This window comes from Oncorhynchus mykiss, chromosome Y (genome assembly GCF_013265735.2).
Source record: "Oncorhynchus mykiss isolate Arlee chromosome Y, USDA_OmykA_1.1, whole genome shotgun sequence".
NCBI classification, from domain to species: domain Eukaryota; kingdom Metazoa; phylum Chordata; class Actinopteri; order Salmoniformes; family Salmonidae; genus Oncorhynchus; species Oncorhynchus mykiss.
In genome coordinates, this window is record NC_048593.1 from 180,662 (window position 1) to 199,465 (window position 18,804).

Genomic DNA, 18,804 nt, shown 5'->3' on the forward strand with positions numbered 1-18,804 from the left:
GCCATTCCCCCCAGAAATCTCCAGGAACGTGCAGGTGCCTTGGTGGAAGAGTGGGGTAACATCTCACAGCAAGAACTGGCAAATCTGGTGCAGTCCATGAGGAGGAGATGCACTGCAGTACTTAATGCAGCTGGTGGCCACACCAGATACTGACTGTTACTTTTGATTTTGACCCCCCCCCCCCCCTTGTTCAGGGACACATTATTCCACTTCTGTTAGTCACATGTCTGTGGAACTCATTCAGTTTATGTCTTAGTTGTTGATTCTTGTTATGTTCATACAAATATTTACACATGTTAAGTTTGCTGAAAAAAACATTATTAACTTATCTTTTCTTCTTACAGTAATGGGAGTACGACTCTCACCATATTGGTCCTGGAAGGCAGCGTCAATGTCCATGGGGATGCCCCCCCAGTCCTGCATGTTGCGTGGGTGGGCTGTCTCCACCCGGTTCTCCAGGGGGCTGAAGCGCCAGTAGGTTCCCGACTTGAAGAGGTAAGTCTTCTGGGCCTTGTCCTCGCCCCACATGAGGGCTGCCTGGATGTCCGACACGTGTAGGCCCAGCCGACTCAACGAGTCCGGCCCTGTGATCTTCCTCTCTGCGTCAAACACCCAGTAACTGTCACCTGTTAATGATGTCACACACAGGGGACACAAATGAGAACACACCAGACATTGCCCATGTCTTTTAAGAAACAGATCTAGGAACCGATTAGTCCACTCCCAATTGTAATGTCAACTTTTTGTGGGATGGAATAATATCTGACCCTGTATCAGTTTGTAGGGGCAACTTTTGTGCTAAGCAGATGGTGGGTCACATGAACCAGGCTGAAACCTTCACCTGGTGAATGGACCTACTGCTGTGTTTTTACCCACGCAAACACTGTCTTAGCCCTTCTGCATATTTCCCCCCTGGTGATCTGCTGTCCAATACTTTCATTTTAGAAGTTTGACCTAACTAAACTTTCATACAAATGGCTCTCAAAGTGCACACTTTCGGTTCTACTCAGAACTGCTACCAACGTGCCAGAGTCTGGTATAGCAGTCTAAACTCCTGACTCTGGACCATACATACCACCTGGCAAAGGGGCAAGTCTCATCTTGGGCCTCTCCGGTCTGTGCCCTTCTTTTCTTTACCCCTACCATATTTGCTACAAGCGGTCCTGTCATAAAATATTATCTCCTTTCAAAAAAAATATATATAACTGCAAGCAGCCTTGTTTCAAACCCAATGGCAGTTCACCATCAGGACAACTTGGACTTATTGCCCTTGGACGAGCTACTTCTGTACTCCATACCATGCCTTCCAAATATCAGAGCTTAAAAGCAACCGCTACCAACAGAGCAGTGGCGTCCATAGACATAGGCTTACTCGAATGGGTGAAGACCCCCAGAGCATGGCAGTTATTCTGTTTTTATGGTGGAACCCACCTTGGAAGAACCAGCTGTTTCCAGTCTTGTCTTCGTAGGCCGCATCGATGTTGTCGGGGATCCCCCTCCAGTGGCGTGTTGCTAGCGCCGGGTACCCCGCCTGCAGTCGACCGTCGCGGATACGCCACACATAGCAGGACTTGAAGAAGAACAACTCACCTCTGATCATGGACACTGCATCAAAGTTAGTCCTGCAGGGGTCCGGCTGTGGCTAAGTCATGGCGAGAGAGACCCACAGTGAGCACAGGTTGTCATGCAAAAGCAATATTGGAAGGCAAGACACTTTCTTGAATCTTAACTTTTGTCAAGAGATTGAATTGGGCATATAAGCTTAATAATGTTTCAGTGTCTAACTACAGTATCTTGAGAAAGTATTCACACCCCTTGACTTTCATTTTGTTAAAATGTTACTTCCACTTTGACATTACAGAGTATATTGTGTAGATCATTGACAATATTTTTTTTATTTATTTTTTATTAATCCCACTTTGTAACACAACAAAATGTGGTAAAAGTCAAGGGGTGTGAATACTTTCTGAAGGCACTGTATATGCTCCCAACAATGGATGTGATCACTAATAAGTTGAACTTCTATTCATGTTTCCTCACCACAGTGGTTTCGATCTCATTGGTCTCTGTGATGACAGGCGTGGCTTTCCGCGGTGGGCCGTACAGGTATTGGATGCCCTGCTTGTCATCGTCACTCAGCTCCAAAGGGTATGAGAAGCTGTAGAAGGGGGACATGACGGCTCTGTCGACCAGGGAGTGCTGGAGGCCAAGAACATGGCCAAACTCATGGGCCGCCACCTGCAAGAGGTCCGTGCCTGAGGGACCACCATGGGACATAGGACAAGGGACAGTGACTGTGAGACAGAGGGCTTTAACCAAACTTTCCTGAGCAAGATTTAGGCAGTAACTTTACAGTATCTTTGGCAATGTTTATTCAGTATCTTCCCGTATAAACTACTACAGATGTAGGATCCTAATTTGATACATTTTGCAACGGAAAGAAGATAATCCTGCAGCAACAAGAAATGTTAATTATTATTTTGATTATTTTTTTTATTTTACCTTTATTTAACTAGGCAAGTCAGTTAAGAGCAAATTCTTATTTTCAATGACGGCCTAGGAACGGTGGGTTAACTGGTCTAGGAACAGTGGGTTAACTGCCTGTTCAGGGGCAGAACGACAGATATGTATTTTTGTAGGGGTTGTCATATTGTAAAATCAAGTCAAATATTTCTAAGTGGAAATTACAACGTTCAGAAGCCTTTTTAAACCTCAAATAAACTACACGTTTTAAATGTCCTGCATTGCAGGAAATATATCCTGCAACAGGGTGGTCAAAATAAGATCCTACATCTGTACCTATAGGCTCGTAAATCGCTTATTTATGCTATTCACTCACCCATGCTGTTGCCCACAGTCCAACTCTCGTCATAGTCGAAGTGGATGTCGCCTGCCCGGTGGGTTCTGGGAAAAAAGGCATGAGCCAGAATGCCTCCAGGACCATCAAAGGGCAGGTTGTCACCATGCCAGTACCTACACAACAAACAGAGGCACAAGGCAAGGTGATTTGTTTAAGACAAAGTTCACCTCATGACCACTTCAAAAGTCATAACATCACTTTAGGGGCTCCGTACAAATCTGATTCACGTGTTTGTTATTAAGTTTGTACTGTACGTACCAGGGATGTATCCATTTTGAGAAGAATTAAGATTCACTGGAAGTGGAAATTGACACTGACTATTTGCTGGGTTCTCGGCTCAGATATTCAAGTAGGCTCCATTGGACCTTTTGTACAGTAACTGATCAAAGTAATGTTGTCATCGCAGTCCGTATTTAAAATAGATTACATTTAGAATGTGTCCCTGGCCTACACACAATACCTCATAATGCCAAAGTAGAATTATGTTTTTAGAAATGTTTATAAATTAAAAATTAAAAATTAAAATCTCAAATGTCTTGAGTCAATAAGTACTCAACCTCTTTATTATGGCAAGCCTAAATAGGAATAAAAATGTGCTTTACAAGTCACATAATATGTTGCATGGACTCACTTAATAGTAGTGTATAACATGATTTTTAAAAGACTACCCCATCTCTGTACCCCACATATACAATTATCTGTAAGGTCCCTCAGTTGAGCAGTTAATTTCAAACACAGATTCAAACACAAAGACCAGGGACGTTTTCCTATGTCTCGCAAAGAAGGGCACCGATTGGTAGATGGGTAAAAATAAAAAAGACGACATTGAATATTCCTTTAAGCATGGTGAAATTATTAATTACACTTTGGATGGTGTATCAATACACCCAGTCACTACAAAGATACAGGCGTCCTTCCTAACTCAGTTGCCGGAGAGGAAGGAAACCGCTCAGGGATTTCACCATGAGGCCAATGGTGATTTTAAAACAGTTACAGAGTTTACTGGCTGTGATAGTAGAAAACTGAGGATGGATCAACAACATTGTAGTTACTCCACAATACTAACCTGAAAGAGTGAAAAGAAGGAAGACTGTAAAGAATATAATTATTCCAAAACATGCATCCTGTTTCCATTAACGCCCTAAAGTAAAACTGTAAAAAACAAATCCAACACAACATATCACTGAGTCCCACTCTTCATATTTTTAAGCATGGTGGTGGCTGCATCATGTGATGGGTATGCCTGTCATTGGCAAGGACTATGGAGTTTTTTGGGATTAAATAAATGGAATAAAGCTAAGCACAGGCAAAATCCTAGAGGAAAACCTGGTTCAGTCGGACACTGGGAGACAAAATCACCTTTCAGCAGAACAATAACCTAAAACACAAGTTGCTTACCAAGATGACATTGAGAGGCCTAGTTAGAGTTTTGCCTTAATTAAATTAGATTGAAAATCTATGGCAAAACATGAGAATGGCTGTCGAGCAATGATCAACAACACGCTTGACAGGGAACAAAGGATTTTTAAAAGACTCATGTACAAATATTGTAAAATTCAGGTGTGAAAAGATCTTATAGAAAAAAAACAGAAAGACTCACAGCTGTAATCACTGCCAAATATGATTCTAACATGTATTGACTCAGGGGTGTGAATAATTACAGTCAATTTGGAAAGTATTCAAACCCCTTCACTTGGAATTTACAGCCTTATTCTAAAATTGGTTTATTTTTAATTCTCATCAATCTACACACAATACGCCATAATGACGAAGCAAAAACAGGTTTATAGAAATGTGCGCAAATTTATTACAAATAAAAAACTGAACCATAAAATTGACATAAGTATTCAGACCCTTTACTCAGTACTTTGTTGAAGCATCTTTGGCAGGGATTACAGCCTCGGGTCTTCTTGAGTGTGATGCTAGAAGCTTGGCACACCTGTATTTGGGGAGTTTTCTTCTCTTCAGATGCTCTCAAGCTCAGTCAGGTTGGATCGGGGAGCGTTGCTGCAGGTTTCTCCAGTAATGTTCGATCGGGTTCAAGTCCGGGCTCTGGCTGGTCCACTCAAGGACATTCAGAGACTTGTCCTGAAGCCACTCCTGCGTTATCTTGGCTGTGTGATTAGGGTCGTTGTCCTGTTGGAATGTGAACCTTTGGCCCAGGGTCCTAAGCGCTCTGGAGCAGGTTTTCATCAAGGATCTCTCTGTACTTTGCTCCGTTCGTCTTTCCCTCAATCCTGACTGATCTCCCAGTCCCTGCCCCTGAAAAACATCCCCACAGCATGATGCTGCCACCACCATGCTTCATCGTAGGGATGGTATTGGTCAGGTGATGAGCAGTGAGGGTTTCCTCCAGATGTGATGCTTGGCAAACTTCAAGTGGGCTGTCATGTGCCTTTTATTGAGGAGTAGCTTCCGTCTGGCCACTCTACCATAAAGGCCTGATTAGTGGAGTACTGCAGAGATGGGTGTCCTTCTCGAAGTTTCTCCCATCTCCACAGATGAGCTCTGTCAGAGTGACTATCGTGCTCTTGGTCACCTCCCTGACCAAGGCCCTTCTCCCCCGATTGCTCAGTTTTCCTCGGGCAGCCAGCTCTAAGAAGAGTCTTGGTGGTTCAAAACTTTTTCCATTTAACAATGATGTAGGCCACTGTGTTCTTGGGGACATTCAATGCTGCAGATATTTTTTGGTACTCTTCCCAGATCTGTGCCTCGACACAATCCTGTCTCGGAGCTCTACGGACAATTCCGTCAACCTCATGGCTTGGTTTTTGCTCTGACATGCACTCTTGTCTTCAACTGTGGGACTTTATATAGACAGGTGGGATTAAATAAATGGAATAAAGCTAAGCACAGGCAAAATCCTAGAGGAAAACCTGGTTCAGGTGTGCCTTTCCAAATCATGTCCAATCAATTGAATTTACCACAGGTGGATTCCAATCAAGTTGTAGAAACATCTCAAGGATGATTAATGGAAACAGGATGCGCCTGAGCTCAATTTCGAGTCTCATAGCAAAGCGTTTGAATACTTATGTAAATAAGGTATTTCTGTTTTGTATTTTTAATACATTTGCAAAAATGTTGAAAAACCTGTTTCCTTTTTGTCATTATGGAGTATTATGTGTAGATGGATGTGAAAAAAAAATATTTAAACCATTTTGCCTTTTGACAACAAACTGTGGAATAAGTGAAATGGTATGAATACTTTCTGAAGGCACTGTAGTTCTGGTGTGTAGGTGGATACTGTAAAACTACAGTCATTTAAGACAAGGGAATATAATTATGTTGTGCTCGTGCCAGAACAAAAAATCGGATGAGGGTGGAAAAAGTTTGCCCTGAGGACGTTCATTCACATAAACCGCAGCAAACAAGTCCTGCTTTGTAACATTCAAGTGCAGGTTGAAGGGGGGGATCCACCCTGAAGCATGGCTTACAGACCTAGGATATTAATTAGAGCCAGTTTGCTACAGCAAGAAAATAATCCTGCCACAGCAAGAAATGTGAATTTATATATGGACTATAATTAATGGACATTTTGAAGTTGAAATTACAAACTTTAGAAGCTTTTTAAACATTGAACACACTACACGTTTGCATTTCTGGCTGTGCAGGACAATTCTTAGGAACAAAACAGTTGTTACAGTATATTAAGATCCTACATCTGTATTGTAGACATGGGTGAGTGACGGGCAGGGTTGGGGTCAATTAACATCAGTTTAACTGAGTTGGTGAATTCAGGGTCTGGATTGGAAATTCAATTCAGGCATTATAGAAACTTTATTTGAAAATAACTGACCATTCACCAATTCATACACATAGTACATGTATCACATTTTTGGATTGGATTTGAGTAAATATAAATCGTACCCAAGGTTGGTGATTTGCCTGAGACAACTGAACACTGGTGTTGGCCTGTTATACATTTTCCACCTGTACTAGCTGTAACACCCCTCTTTTATTTCCCACCAGTTTTCTAAACAGATAACCTATCTCACCTTCACACAGCTGTATGAATGTCCAACAGAGGAGCAGGTTATCTGTCCAACCATCTCTAATCACTTAACTCCTTTAAAAAAAGCCCTTGTGATTTTGTCTAATAAGATGACAGCTTCACCTGTCTATGTCACACCCTGATCTGTTTCACCTGTCTTTGTGCTTGTTTCCACCCCCTCCAGGTGTCGCCTATCTTCCCCCATTATCCCCAGTGTATTTATACCTGTGTTCTCTGTTTGTCTGTTGCCAGTTCGTCTTGTCAAGCTTACCAGCGTGTTTTCCAAGTTCCTGTTTTTTTTTCTCTAGTCCTCCCGGTTTAGACCTCTTGCCTGCCATGACACTAAGCTGTCCTGCCTGACCATTCAGCCTGCCCTGACCTCGAGCCTGCCTGCCGCCCTGTACCATTGGACTCTGACCTGGTTTATGAACTTTTGGCTGTCCTCGACCTGCCTCTTGCCTGCCCCTTTGTTGTACAAAAAATATCAGAGACTCAAACCATCTCCCTCCTGTGTCTGCATCTGTGTCTCCTATGTGCTGTCAATAGTTGTTGTGATGGTTGAATGCTTCACAGCTCAGAGTCAGGTAAGTGATATAAGACATACAGTTGAAGCTAGTGGGAAATTGGAGGTCGTGCAATTCAAATAAATTATCGTAATATTGAACATTCATGAACATACAAGTATCTTATATCATTTAAAAGCGTAAATTCTTGTTAATCTAACTGCGTTGTCCGATTTCAAATAGGCTTCACGGCGAAAGCTGACCATGCGATTGTCTGAGGACGGCACCCCACATCAACATATTTTTCAACCAGCACTTCATAAAATCAGAAATAGCAATTAAATAAATCACTTACTTTTGAAGATCTTCTTCTGTTTGCAATCCCAAGGGTCCCAGCTACAACATGAATGGTTGTTTTGTTAGATGAAATCCTTCTTTATATCCCAAAAAGTCCAAAAAGCTACAGCTAAACTTCGTCCAAACAAGTCTAGCGACATTTCTATTTAATCCTCAGGTACTCTAAAATGTAAATAAACTCTAATATTTCATACGGAAAGTAGTATGTTCAATAGGAAAGAAATATTAGTAAGCGCGCACCCTATCCCTCGCGAGCCGAAAGATTGATATTGTTCCAGTGCTCTTCTCACCAAAACTTGTTTTTCAAAAAATAAGACTGAAACCTTGAATAAAGATGGACATCTAGTGGAAGCCATAGGAATTGCAATATGGGAGACAGATTTATATAGAAACAATAGGTTTCCATTATAAGAGACTGGGAACTCAAAGAAATATATATTTCCCGGTTGGATTTTCTTTGGATTTTCAACTGCCATATCAATTCTGTCATAGACTCAGACATTATTTTAACAGTTTTAGACACGTCAAAGTGTATTATATGCTACCAATTATATGCACATTCTGGCCTCTGGGCCTGAGTAACAGGCAGGTTACTTTGGGAAAGTCAGTCAGGCGGAAATTCAGTAAACTAGACCCTATCAAAGAGGTTATTAACATACACGAAGTTGACTGTGCTTTTAAACAGCTTGGAAAATCCCAGAAAATGATGTCATGGCTTTAGAAGGTTCTGATACAGATAATTGACATTGTTTGAGTCAATTGGAGGTGTACCTGTGGATGTATTTCAAGGCCTACCTTCAAACTCAGTGCCTCTTTGCTTGACGTCATGGGAAAATCAAAAGAAATAAGTCAAGACCTCAGAAAAAAAGATTGTAGACCTCCACATGTCTGGTTCATCCTTGGGAGCAATTTCCAAATGCCTGAAGGTACCACGTTCATATGTACAACCACTAGTACACAAGTATAAACATCATGGGACCACGCAGGCGTCATACCGATCAGGAAGGAGACGCGTTCTATCTCCTAGACATGAATGTACTTTGGTGCGAAAATGGCAAATCAATCCAAGAACAGCAGCAAAGGACCTTGTGAAGATGCTGGAGGAAACAGGTACAAAGTCTCCATATCCACAGTAAAACGAGTCCTATATCGACATAACCTGAAAGGCCGCTCAGCAAGGAAGAAGCCACTGCTCCAAAACCGCCATAAAAAAAAGACTACGGTTTGCAACTGCACATGGGGACAAAGATCGTACTATTTGGAGAAATGTCCTCTGGTCTAATGAAACAAAAACTGAACTGTTTGGCCATAATGACCATCATTATGTCTGGAGTAAAAAGGGTGATGCATCAAAGCTGAAGAACACCATCCCAACCATTAAGCACAGGGGTGACAGCATCAAGTGGGGGTGCTTTGCTGCAGGAGGGACTGGTGCACTTCACAAAATAGATGGCATCAAGAGGGAGGAAATTGTGGATATATTGAAGCAAAATCTCAAGACATCAGTCAGGAAGTTAAAGTTTGGGTCTTCTAAATGGACATTGACCCCAAGCATACTTCCAAAGTTGTGGGAAAATGGCTTAAGGACAACAAAGTCAAGGTATTGGAGTGGCCATCACAAAGCCCTGACCTCAATCCTATAGAAAATTTGTAGGCAGAACTGAAAAAGCGTGTGCGAGCAAGGAGGCCTACAAATCTGACTCAGTTACACCAGCAATGTCAGGAGGAAATTATTCAAATTCACCCAATTTATTGTGGGAAGCTTGTGGAAGGCTACCCAAAACATTTGACCCAAGTTAAACAATTTCAAGGCAATGCTACCAAATACTAATTGAGTGTATGTAAACTTCTGACCCACTGGGAATGTGACGAAAGCAATGAAAGCTGAAATAAATCATTCTCTCTACTATTATTCTGACATTTCACATTCTTAAAATGAAGTCGTGATCCTAACTGACCTAAGACAGGGAATTTTTACTTGGATCAAATGTCAGGAATTGTGAAACTGAGTTTAAATGTATTTGGCTAAGGTGTATGTAAACATCTGGCCTCAACTATTCACACAGTACCAGTCAAAAGTTCATTCCAGGGTTTATCTTATTTATCTTTATCTTTATCTTCCAGGGCTCATTCCAGGGTTTATCTTAATTTGACTATTTTCTACATTGTAGAATAATAGTGAAGACATCAACTATGAGAACACACATGGACTCATGTAGTAACCCAAAAAGTGTTAAACAAATCTAAATATATTTTATATTTGAGATTCTTCAAAGTAGCCAACTTTTGCCTTGATGACAGCTTTGCACACTTGACATTCTCTCAACCATCTTCATGAGTCACCTGGAATGCATTTCAATGAATAGGTGTGCCTTGGTAAAAGTATATTTCAGTATTAATGCATTTGAGCCAATCAGTAGTGTTGTGACAAGGTAGGTGTGGTATACAGAAGATAGCCCTATTTGGTAAAATAACAGCTCATACAGCTCAGATATGACAAGAACAGCTCAAATAAGCAAAGACAAACGACAGTCCATCATTACTGTAAGACATGAAGGTCATTCAATCCGGAAAATGTCAAGAACTTTGAAAGTTTCTTCAAGTGCAGTCGCAAAAACCATCAAGCACTAGGATGGAACTGGCTCTCATGAGCACCGCCACAGGAAAAGAAGACCCAAAGTTAGCTCTGCTATAGAGGATAAGTTCATTGGAGTTACCAGCCTCAGAAAACACAGCCCAAATAAATGCTTCACAGAGTTCAAGTAACAGACACATCTCAACATCAACTGTTCAGAGGAGACTGTGAATCAGGCCTTCGTGATCGAATTGCTGCAAAGACACCACTACTAAAGGACACCAATAAGATACTTGCTTGGGCCAAGAAACACGAGCAATGGATATTAGATCGGTGGAAATCTGTCCTTTGGTCTGATGAGTCCAAATTTGAGATTTTTGGTTACAACCGCCATGTCTTTGTGAGACGCAGAGTAGGTGAACAGATCTCCGCATGTGTAGTTTCCACCGTGAAGCATGGAGGAGGTGGTGTGGGGGTGCTTTACTGGTGATACTGTCTGTGATTTATTTAGAATTCAAGGCACACTTAACCAGTATGGCTACCACAGCATTCTGCAGGGATATGCCATCCCATCTGGTCGCTCTTAGTGGGACTATCATTTGTCTTTTCAACAGGACAATGACCAAACACACCTCTGGGCTATTTTACCAAAAATGAGAGTGCTGGAGTGCTGCATCAGATGACCTGGCCTCCACGATCACCCGACCTCAACCCAATTGCGATGGTTTGGGATAAATTGGACCGCAGAGTGAAGGAATAGCAGCCAACAAGTGCTCAGTATATGTGGAAACTCCTTCAAGACTGTTGGAAAAGCATTCCTCATGAAGCTTGTTGAGAGAATACCAAGAGAGTGAAAATCTGTCATCAAGGCAAAGGGTGGCTACTTTGAAGAATCTCAAATATATTTTGATTTGTTTACTTCATGATTCCATATGTGTTATTTCTTAGTTTTGATGTCTTCACTATTAGTCTACATTGTAGAAAATAGTTTAAACAAGAAAAACCCTTGAACGTGTAGGTGTGTCCAAACATTTGACTGGTACTGTATACTGTATGGCAGTGCTGATGTGTGCAAATACTGTGATTCATTTCTAGTTGAGTCATGCAGTTATGCTGGTATATTTAAAAACTGTCATACTAATTGATGGGGCATTTTTGTCTTAATTTCCTAAACTTTCTATTGATTTCCTGAAATAAGTGAGTTGAAAAAGATTTGATCTTGATCTCAAGCCTGGCACTTGGGATGCCTCAGGTTCTCATAGTGTTAGCAGTTACAAGTTGTTTTTGCCTCTGACCACAATGCCCAAAATGCCCAAATACAAACTTAGAACATCTATCATCTAGTATGATTATTACCTGGTGAAGTCGATGATGATGTCAGCTCTCCCACTGCTGACCTCGGTGAACTTCAGAGGTGTGACGTCACTCCACACAAGCAGCGCCTCCTGTAGGATTCCACGCACTTTCTCCTTACTCAGTTGCCAAGGGAAGCGCATAATCCTGCGACACACATACACACACACACACACTTGTGTCAGGGACCACCGGTGTGATTGGCATCTTTGTGTTCTACCCATAATCCTCTTTTGCAGGGGGCATTTCTCTGGTTGCTTTATGGGCACGAGGTGACCCTGGCCTCGGCCCGGGATAATCTGGCTGTTGTGAGAGAGGCTGCAGTAAAGTGGGCGCAAAGCCCAGTCTGATGCTGCCCAGCTTGACTGGTGGGTTGGAGCTGACAAAGGAATCTGATATCATATGTTGCTGAATGGGATCTATGGATTAGCTCAACTGTCTGCACAATGGCAGATCAACTGACACCATGATGGCATGGTTCGTATACAGCAACATGAACAAAGACTATGAGATAGAGGTGCTTGCATACTGACCCAACTAACCAACCAACACTCTTTATTCAGAATCATGTATTCGGATTCATACTTGTTATTCAAGGCATAGGTCATGTGCCGTAACATAACTTCACTTGTTCACAGCTGATGTGGATTAGCAGAGAAGGCTAAAGGGAGAGTTGACAGTGGTTGTTCGTGCTTCCAAACACTAAGACCTGCATTATTATGACAGGCGTTGACAGACAGAAAGGGTAGCACTTGTTTCCCCCTATGGAGGGCATTTAAACAACCGTGACATGTTTTGTCTCAATCTCCATCTCGTGCCATTTCCACCACCTCTTCCGTTACCCCCCTGCCCTGCAGACATTTTCTCTTCTACCCCCCTTGATACCAGCCATGGCGGCTATCACTTTCATTCTTCATTTTAGATTTCATGGGGTAGTTGTGTGGGTAGTTGGGTGCGTTAGAGAAATGTATTGTGTCTCATTGTGTTTAGGCCCTACATGCATGCCCAGACAGGAGAGGCCAGGTTGTGCTGTCACTCTATAACCCCACTCTACCTAAATGAAAACTCCCTAACCCTACGAGGGCGATGCATGCCGGGGCGCGATTCCACCTACAGCACCTGACGCCTGGAGCAGACTCGCATTAAAGTGGAACTGATAGCGTTTTAACAACATGAAATCTTATTAAAATCATATACACCTTCAGAAAGAATATGCCACCTTTAAAAAATATATGACAATCAAGCACTTAGATATGGTCATTTTCACATTTTCATGAATGTATGACGTTTTGGGGAATGACGTACAGTACCAGTCAAAAGTTTGGACAAACATGCTCATTCAAGGGTTTTTCTTTATTTGGACTATTTTCTACAATGTAGACTAATAGTCAATACATCAACACTATGAAATAACACATATGGAATCATGTAGTAAACTAAAAAATGTTCAACAAAACAAAATATATTTTATGTTTTAGATTCTACAAAGTAGCCCCCCTTTGCCTTGATGACAGCTTTGCACACTCTTGGCATTCTCTCAACCAGCTTCACTTGGAATTATTTTCCAACAGTCTTGAAGTAGTTCCCACATATGCTGAACACAAGTTGGCTGCTTTTCCTCCACTCTGTGGTCCAACTCATCCCAAACCATCTCAACTGGGTTGATGTCGGGTGATTGCAAGGTCATCGGATGCAGCACGCCATCACACTCCTTCTTGGTCAGATAGCCCTTACACAGCCCTTACACAAATGATAGTCCCACTAAGCGCAAACCAGATGGGATGGCGTATCGCTGCAGAATGCTGTGGTAGCCTTGCTGGTTAAGTGTGCCTTGAATTCTAAATAAATAACCAACTGTCACCAGCAAAGCACCCCCACACCATCACACCTCCTCCTCCGTGCTTCACGATGGGAACCTTACATGCGGAGATCATCCATTCACCTACTCTGCGTCCCACATCGACATGGCAATTGGAACCAAAAATCTCGAATTTGGACTCATCAGATCAAAGGACAGAATTCCACCGATCTAATGTCCTCGTGTTTCTTGGCCCAAGCAAGTCTCTTCAAATTTTTCACAGATCCCTCCGGAACTGTCATTACGCACACCTGGTCCCTATTCCCATTTGATTAGTAATTGTGTAAGTGTGTCCTTTGTTCACCATTGTCCTGTTGATTATTGGTCGAATGACCATTGGTCGTGTGAGTACCTGTGCTATATTGTTTTGGCTTTCGTGCCACGTATATTGTGCAGATTACGGGTCTCGTCCCGTGTGATAATCATTGTGCAATTGTGTATTTATTCGAGGTACTCCTCGCTCTTTTGTTTGGGTTTCTCCCCTGTTTTGTATACGTGTTTGTTTGGTCATCTTCCACGTGCCTTTACACGGCAAGCTGTCATTTGGGAAATAAAAAACCCTATTATGCATTCCTGTGCCTGTCTCCCGATCCCTTCATACCAGCCTGACATTATTGGTGTCCTTTAGTAGTGGTTTCTTTGCAGCAATTCGACCATGAAGGCCTGATTCACGCAGTCTTCTGTTGATGTTGATCTGTGTCTGTTACTTGAACTCTGTGAAGCATTTATTTGGACTGAAATTTCTGAGGCAGTTAACTCTAATGAACTTATCCTCTGTGGCAGAGGTAACTCAGACTTCCTTTCCTGTTGCAGTCCTCATGAGAGCCAGTTTCATCAAAGGGCTTGATGGTTTTTGCGATTGCACTTTAATAAACTTTCAAAGTTCTTGACATTTTCCAGATTGACTGACCTTCATGTTTTACAGTAATGATGGACTGTTGTTTCTCTTTTCTTATTTGAGCTGTTCTTGCCATAATATGGACTTGATCTTTAACCAAATATGGGTGGTATACAGAACACAACTGACTGGCTCAAATGCATTTAGAAGGAAAGAAATTCCACAAATGAACTTTTAACAAGGCACACCTATTAATTCAAATGCATTCCAGGTGATTACCTCATGAAGCTGGCTGAGAGAATACCAAGAGTGTGCAAAGTTGTCATCAAGGCAAAGGGTGGTTACTTTGAAGAATCTCAAATATATTTGTTTAACACTTTTTTGCTTACTAGATGATTCCATATGTTATTTCATAGTTTTAATGTCTTCTCTATTATTCTACATAGTAAAAATAAAGTAAAACCCTGGAATGAGTAGGTGTGTCCAAACTTCTGACTGGTACTGTGTAGTAAGGCATTTGTGAAAATTCTATAGCAATATAGAGTGGGAAGATGGCCGTGGGTTTGGACAATTAATAGACACTGCCGTAAATAAAACGTGCCATAGCCAATCAGAGCTACATTAGGCCTATATGCAAATAAGCTATTTGCCACACGGGCCTGCACTTTGAACTGAAGTTTGTGTTTTCAGTCAGTAGCAAATGACAGCTGTATATTTAGCCACTGAAAAACGATGAGGGGGACAAGTCGTTCACTTACCCACTCCTCCAATTACATGACATCCTCCTAGTAGATAGCTAATGTTAGGCTCTGTGTTTTTAGCTTGCTAAATAAATAATGAATGCTGCATTGATGTATGGTGCACTCAAGATGTATTGTAGTTGAGTAGCCAGCCTAGGCTACTGCTGAAATAGGTGTGCATTGGTGTGCATGGTGTTTTGTTGCAGATTTAGTTTTTTGGTCATTCATTGTCAGTGCTTGCTGGGACTTGTATTGACATTCCCAGCCTTAGTAACAGTCGTCCGTTTATTCAAAATATTGAGTCATTGAAACTGAAACAGTGCATTCCAAATGGGTGGAGGTAGCAAACAATGTACCAGGCCAGCTTTGATTTACAACCTGCAATATTTTTGGGACTACCAAGAAATGTATTGTTGAATTGGTTGGTTTTGGTTTTGTAGCATAAACTGTGAATTTGATATTTTGACTGATATGATGATTGTGTTTTTCTGCAAAGTAATTAACACACTGTCAGTTCCACTTTAAAGTTGTGCTCTGGGAGGAGTAAGAGACTACTATGGAACAGTCACTGTGTTGCTAATGCTACAGTCCGTTAATATTACAACAAAGTCAACACAGAGAAGACAGCAAAACACTGGCCTGGTAATGACCCCCCCCCCCCCCTGCAGTCAGTCGCTCGACTTGTTCCTCACCACAGCCAGCCACTATGGGAGAAGAGGAGTGGAACCAGACTGGGAACAACAGTGCTGATTGCTGGCTTGAGGGGCAAAAGTTGCAGGTCCCGCTCTGTGATGTTGTGTGTCTCCTGAGGTGAAAATGTGATGAGCCAGCAGAGTGCAGTACACACCCTTACTGTGCTGTAAATCATTTCTTTCTTGAAAAGAGGCCACCCAGCTGTGTGTGCAGAAATGATTGTGTGTGAGAGGGAGTAAAGGGCACGGGAGGTTCTGTGCCTATTGACAATCAGCAAAATGACCATGAAGCTATATTTAGGGATACTTAGTAAGTGGTTACCTCTAAGGGAACATGAGTAATGACTAATGAGGCAATATTTTGGTGTTTGGCGAAGGGTGGTTGATTATACTCAGCAGTTTGATCAATACATATGCCATGTTTCACATGAAAACATGAGCTCTCTATTTTCTATTCCACACCATTATTTCTCTCTTCTATGTTTTTACATCGTCTAGATTTTTTCTCAAGAGTGACACTTACTGTAATGTTGAAAAGGAAATTGAGTTCCGCAACAACAAAGACTTATTCTTCTTGGCTCTGCTCTGATAACACTCTCCTGGAAGTAACTATTAGCTTGACCTTTCCACTCTACAGCCCCCTCCCTGCTGAGCTGTATGTGCAGATGTTGGGAAATATTTGGGTTGCTCCGCTGTAACATGCTTGAGTGCTCTGACTCTTGTAAATGGCTGTGGTTTTTCAGGTCATGACTGCCAGACTCCTAATGACAGAGAAGGAGGGTGGCCAATGTCTGGCTAGGCCTGTCTTTTAACTGTAATGGAAGAGCCGAGGCAGTCAAAACACAAGGAAGAGACCAAACGACCCTGAGGGCACAGGGTTCATCGTGTCAATCAAAAGATGCTTCAAAGGCAAAGAAACACCAAACTAAATTGATGTTGTGCCTCCTAGTTTTCTGTTACGTTTGGTTTGAAATTACATCATAAACATAAACACAGCTAAACACTGAATACACATAGACTGGGCACCCTCTCCTTTGAGGTCCTTTGTAGCTCAGTTAGTAGAGCATGATGCTTGTAACTAGAGGTCGACCGATTATAATTTTTCAACACCGATACTGATTATTGGAAGACCAAAAAATCCGATACAGATTAATCGGACGATTTTTAAAAATGTATTTGTAATAATGACAATTACAACAATACTGAATTAATACTTATTTTAACTTAATATAATACATCAATAAAATCAATTTAGCCTCAAGTAAATAATGAAACATGTTCAATTTGATTTAAATAATGCAAAAAGAAAGTAAAAGTGCAATATGTGCTATGTAAGAACGCTAACGTTTCAGTTCCTTGCTCAGAACATGAGAACATATGAAAGCTGGTGGTTCCTTTTAACATGAGTCTTCAATATTCCCAGGTAAGAAGTTTTAGGTTGTAGTTATTATAGGAATTATAGGACTATTTCCCTCTATACCATTTGTATTTCATTAACCTTTGACTATTGGATGTTCTTATAGGCACTTTAGTATTGCCAGTGTAACAGTATAGCTTCCGTCCCTCTCCTCGCTCCTCGCACCTCGCTCCTCCCTGGGCTCGAACCAGAAACACAATGACAACAGCCACCATCGAAGCAGCGTTACCCATGCAGAGCCAGGGGAACAACTACTTGAAGGCTCAGAGCGAGTGATGTTTGAAACACTATTAGCACACGCTAACTAGCTAGCCATTTCACTTCGGTTACACCAGCCTCATCTCGGGAGTTGATAGGCTTGAAGTCATAAACAGCGCAATGCTTGACACACACCGAAGAGCCACTGGCAAAATGCACGAAAGTGCTGTTTGAATTAATGTTTACACGCTTGCTTCTGCCTACCACCACTCAGTCAGATACTTAGATACTTGTATGCTTGTATGCTCAGTCAGATTATATGCAACGCAGGACACGCTAGATAATATCTAGTAATATCATCAACCATGTGTAGTTAACTAGTGATTATGATTGATTGTTTTTTGTAAGATAAGTTTAATGCTAGCTAGCAATTTACCTTGGCTTACTGCACTCCTTGTGGAGTGCAACGAGAGAGAGGCAGAACGTTATTGCGTTGGACTAGTTAACTGTAAGGTTGCAAGATTGGATCCCCCGAGCTGACAAGGTGAAAATCTGTCGTTCTGCCCCTGAACAAGGCAGTTAACCCACCATTCCTAGGCCGTCATTGAAAATAAGAATGTGTTCTTAACTGACTTGCCTCGTTAAATAAAGGTATAAAAAATACATTTTAAAAATCGGCAAATCGGCGCCCAAAAATACAGATTACCGATTGTTATGAAAACCTAATTAATCGGCCATTCTGATTAATCGGTCTACCTCTACTTGTAACGCAAGGGTAGTGAGTTTGATTCCCGGACCACCCAAACGTAAAATGTACGCATGCATGACTAAGTCGGTTTGGATAAAGGTGTCTGCTAAATTGCATATGTGACCGACCGACCACCTTGATTCAGTCTTATGTAGCAACATTTGAAATTGTGTTTTTTACATTGGATAAAAGTAGAGACTCAGAGCTAGAAAATGGTATATCATACACTGCATTTGAGGAACAATGGAAAAGTAATTCTACTTTGAAAGTTGATAAACTTGTAACCTCACTCTTGAGAAAATGGCCTTTGAATGTTTTGGTACCTACTGGAGAGCTTTTCTTTGTCTACACCCATTCATCATCGTTCACACCCTCTTAAGCTTTAGACCTCATCCAAACTCTGACCACTCTACTCGCCCTAGCAGAGCTGGTTAGACTGTTTTCATGTTATCCAGAGCGTTGGTTACTAACTGTGCTGCTGGCAACAATTTCTTTACACTTTTTTGCTGACGTTTACTGACACCGGCCATATTCAATGTTTGTTGAGCGTCCGTAAATTCATTAGTTATTCTGTGCTCTGGCACACTCGGTCGAGTGTGCTCTGAAATCGGAGTAGATGGCCAGACTTAATTGACAAACTCACCAGAAATGATTACTTGCATAGTGACATGTAC

The 18,804-nt window shown here is 41.7% G+C and overlaps 1 protein-coding gene across 1 annotated transcript in view; it reads right to left on the bottom strand.

Annotated features, from left to right (window-relative positions):
• Positions 1 to 18,804, bottom strand: part of LOC110509487 (stromelysin-3) — a 44,627-nt gene that overhangs the window by 12,264 nt on the left and 13,559 nt on the right. Inside the window, exons 3-7 of the mRNA XM_021590380.2 lie at positions 11,643 to 11,786; positions 2,840 to 2,973; positions 2,041 to 2,255; positions 1,432 to 1,642; positions 366 to 626 (exon numbers count right to left, since the gene is read on the bottom strand). Coding sequence (XP_021446055.2) covers positions 366 to 626; positions 1,432 to 1,642; positions 2,041 to 2,255; positions 2,840 to 2,973; positions 11,643 to 11,786 — 965 coding nt within the window. The remainder of the gene's footprint in view (positions 1 to 365; positions 627 to 1,431; positions 1,643 to 2,040; positions 2,256 to 2,839; positions 2,974 to 11,642; positions 11,787 to 18,804) is intronic.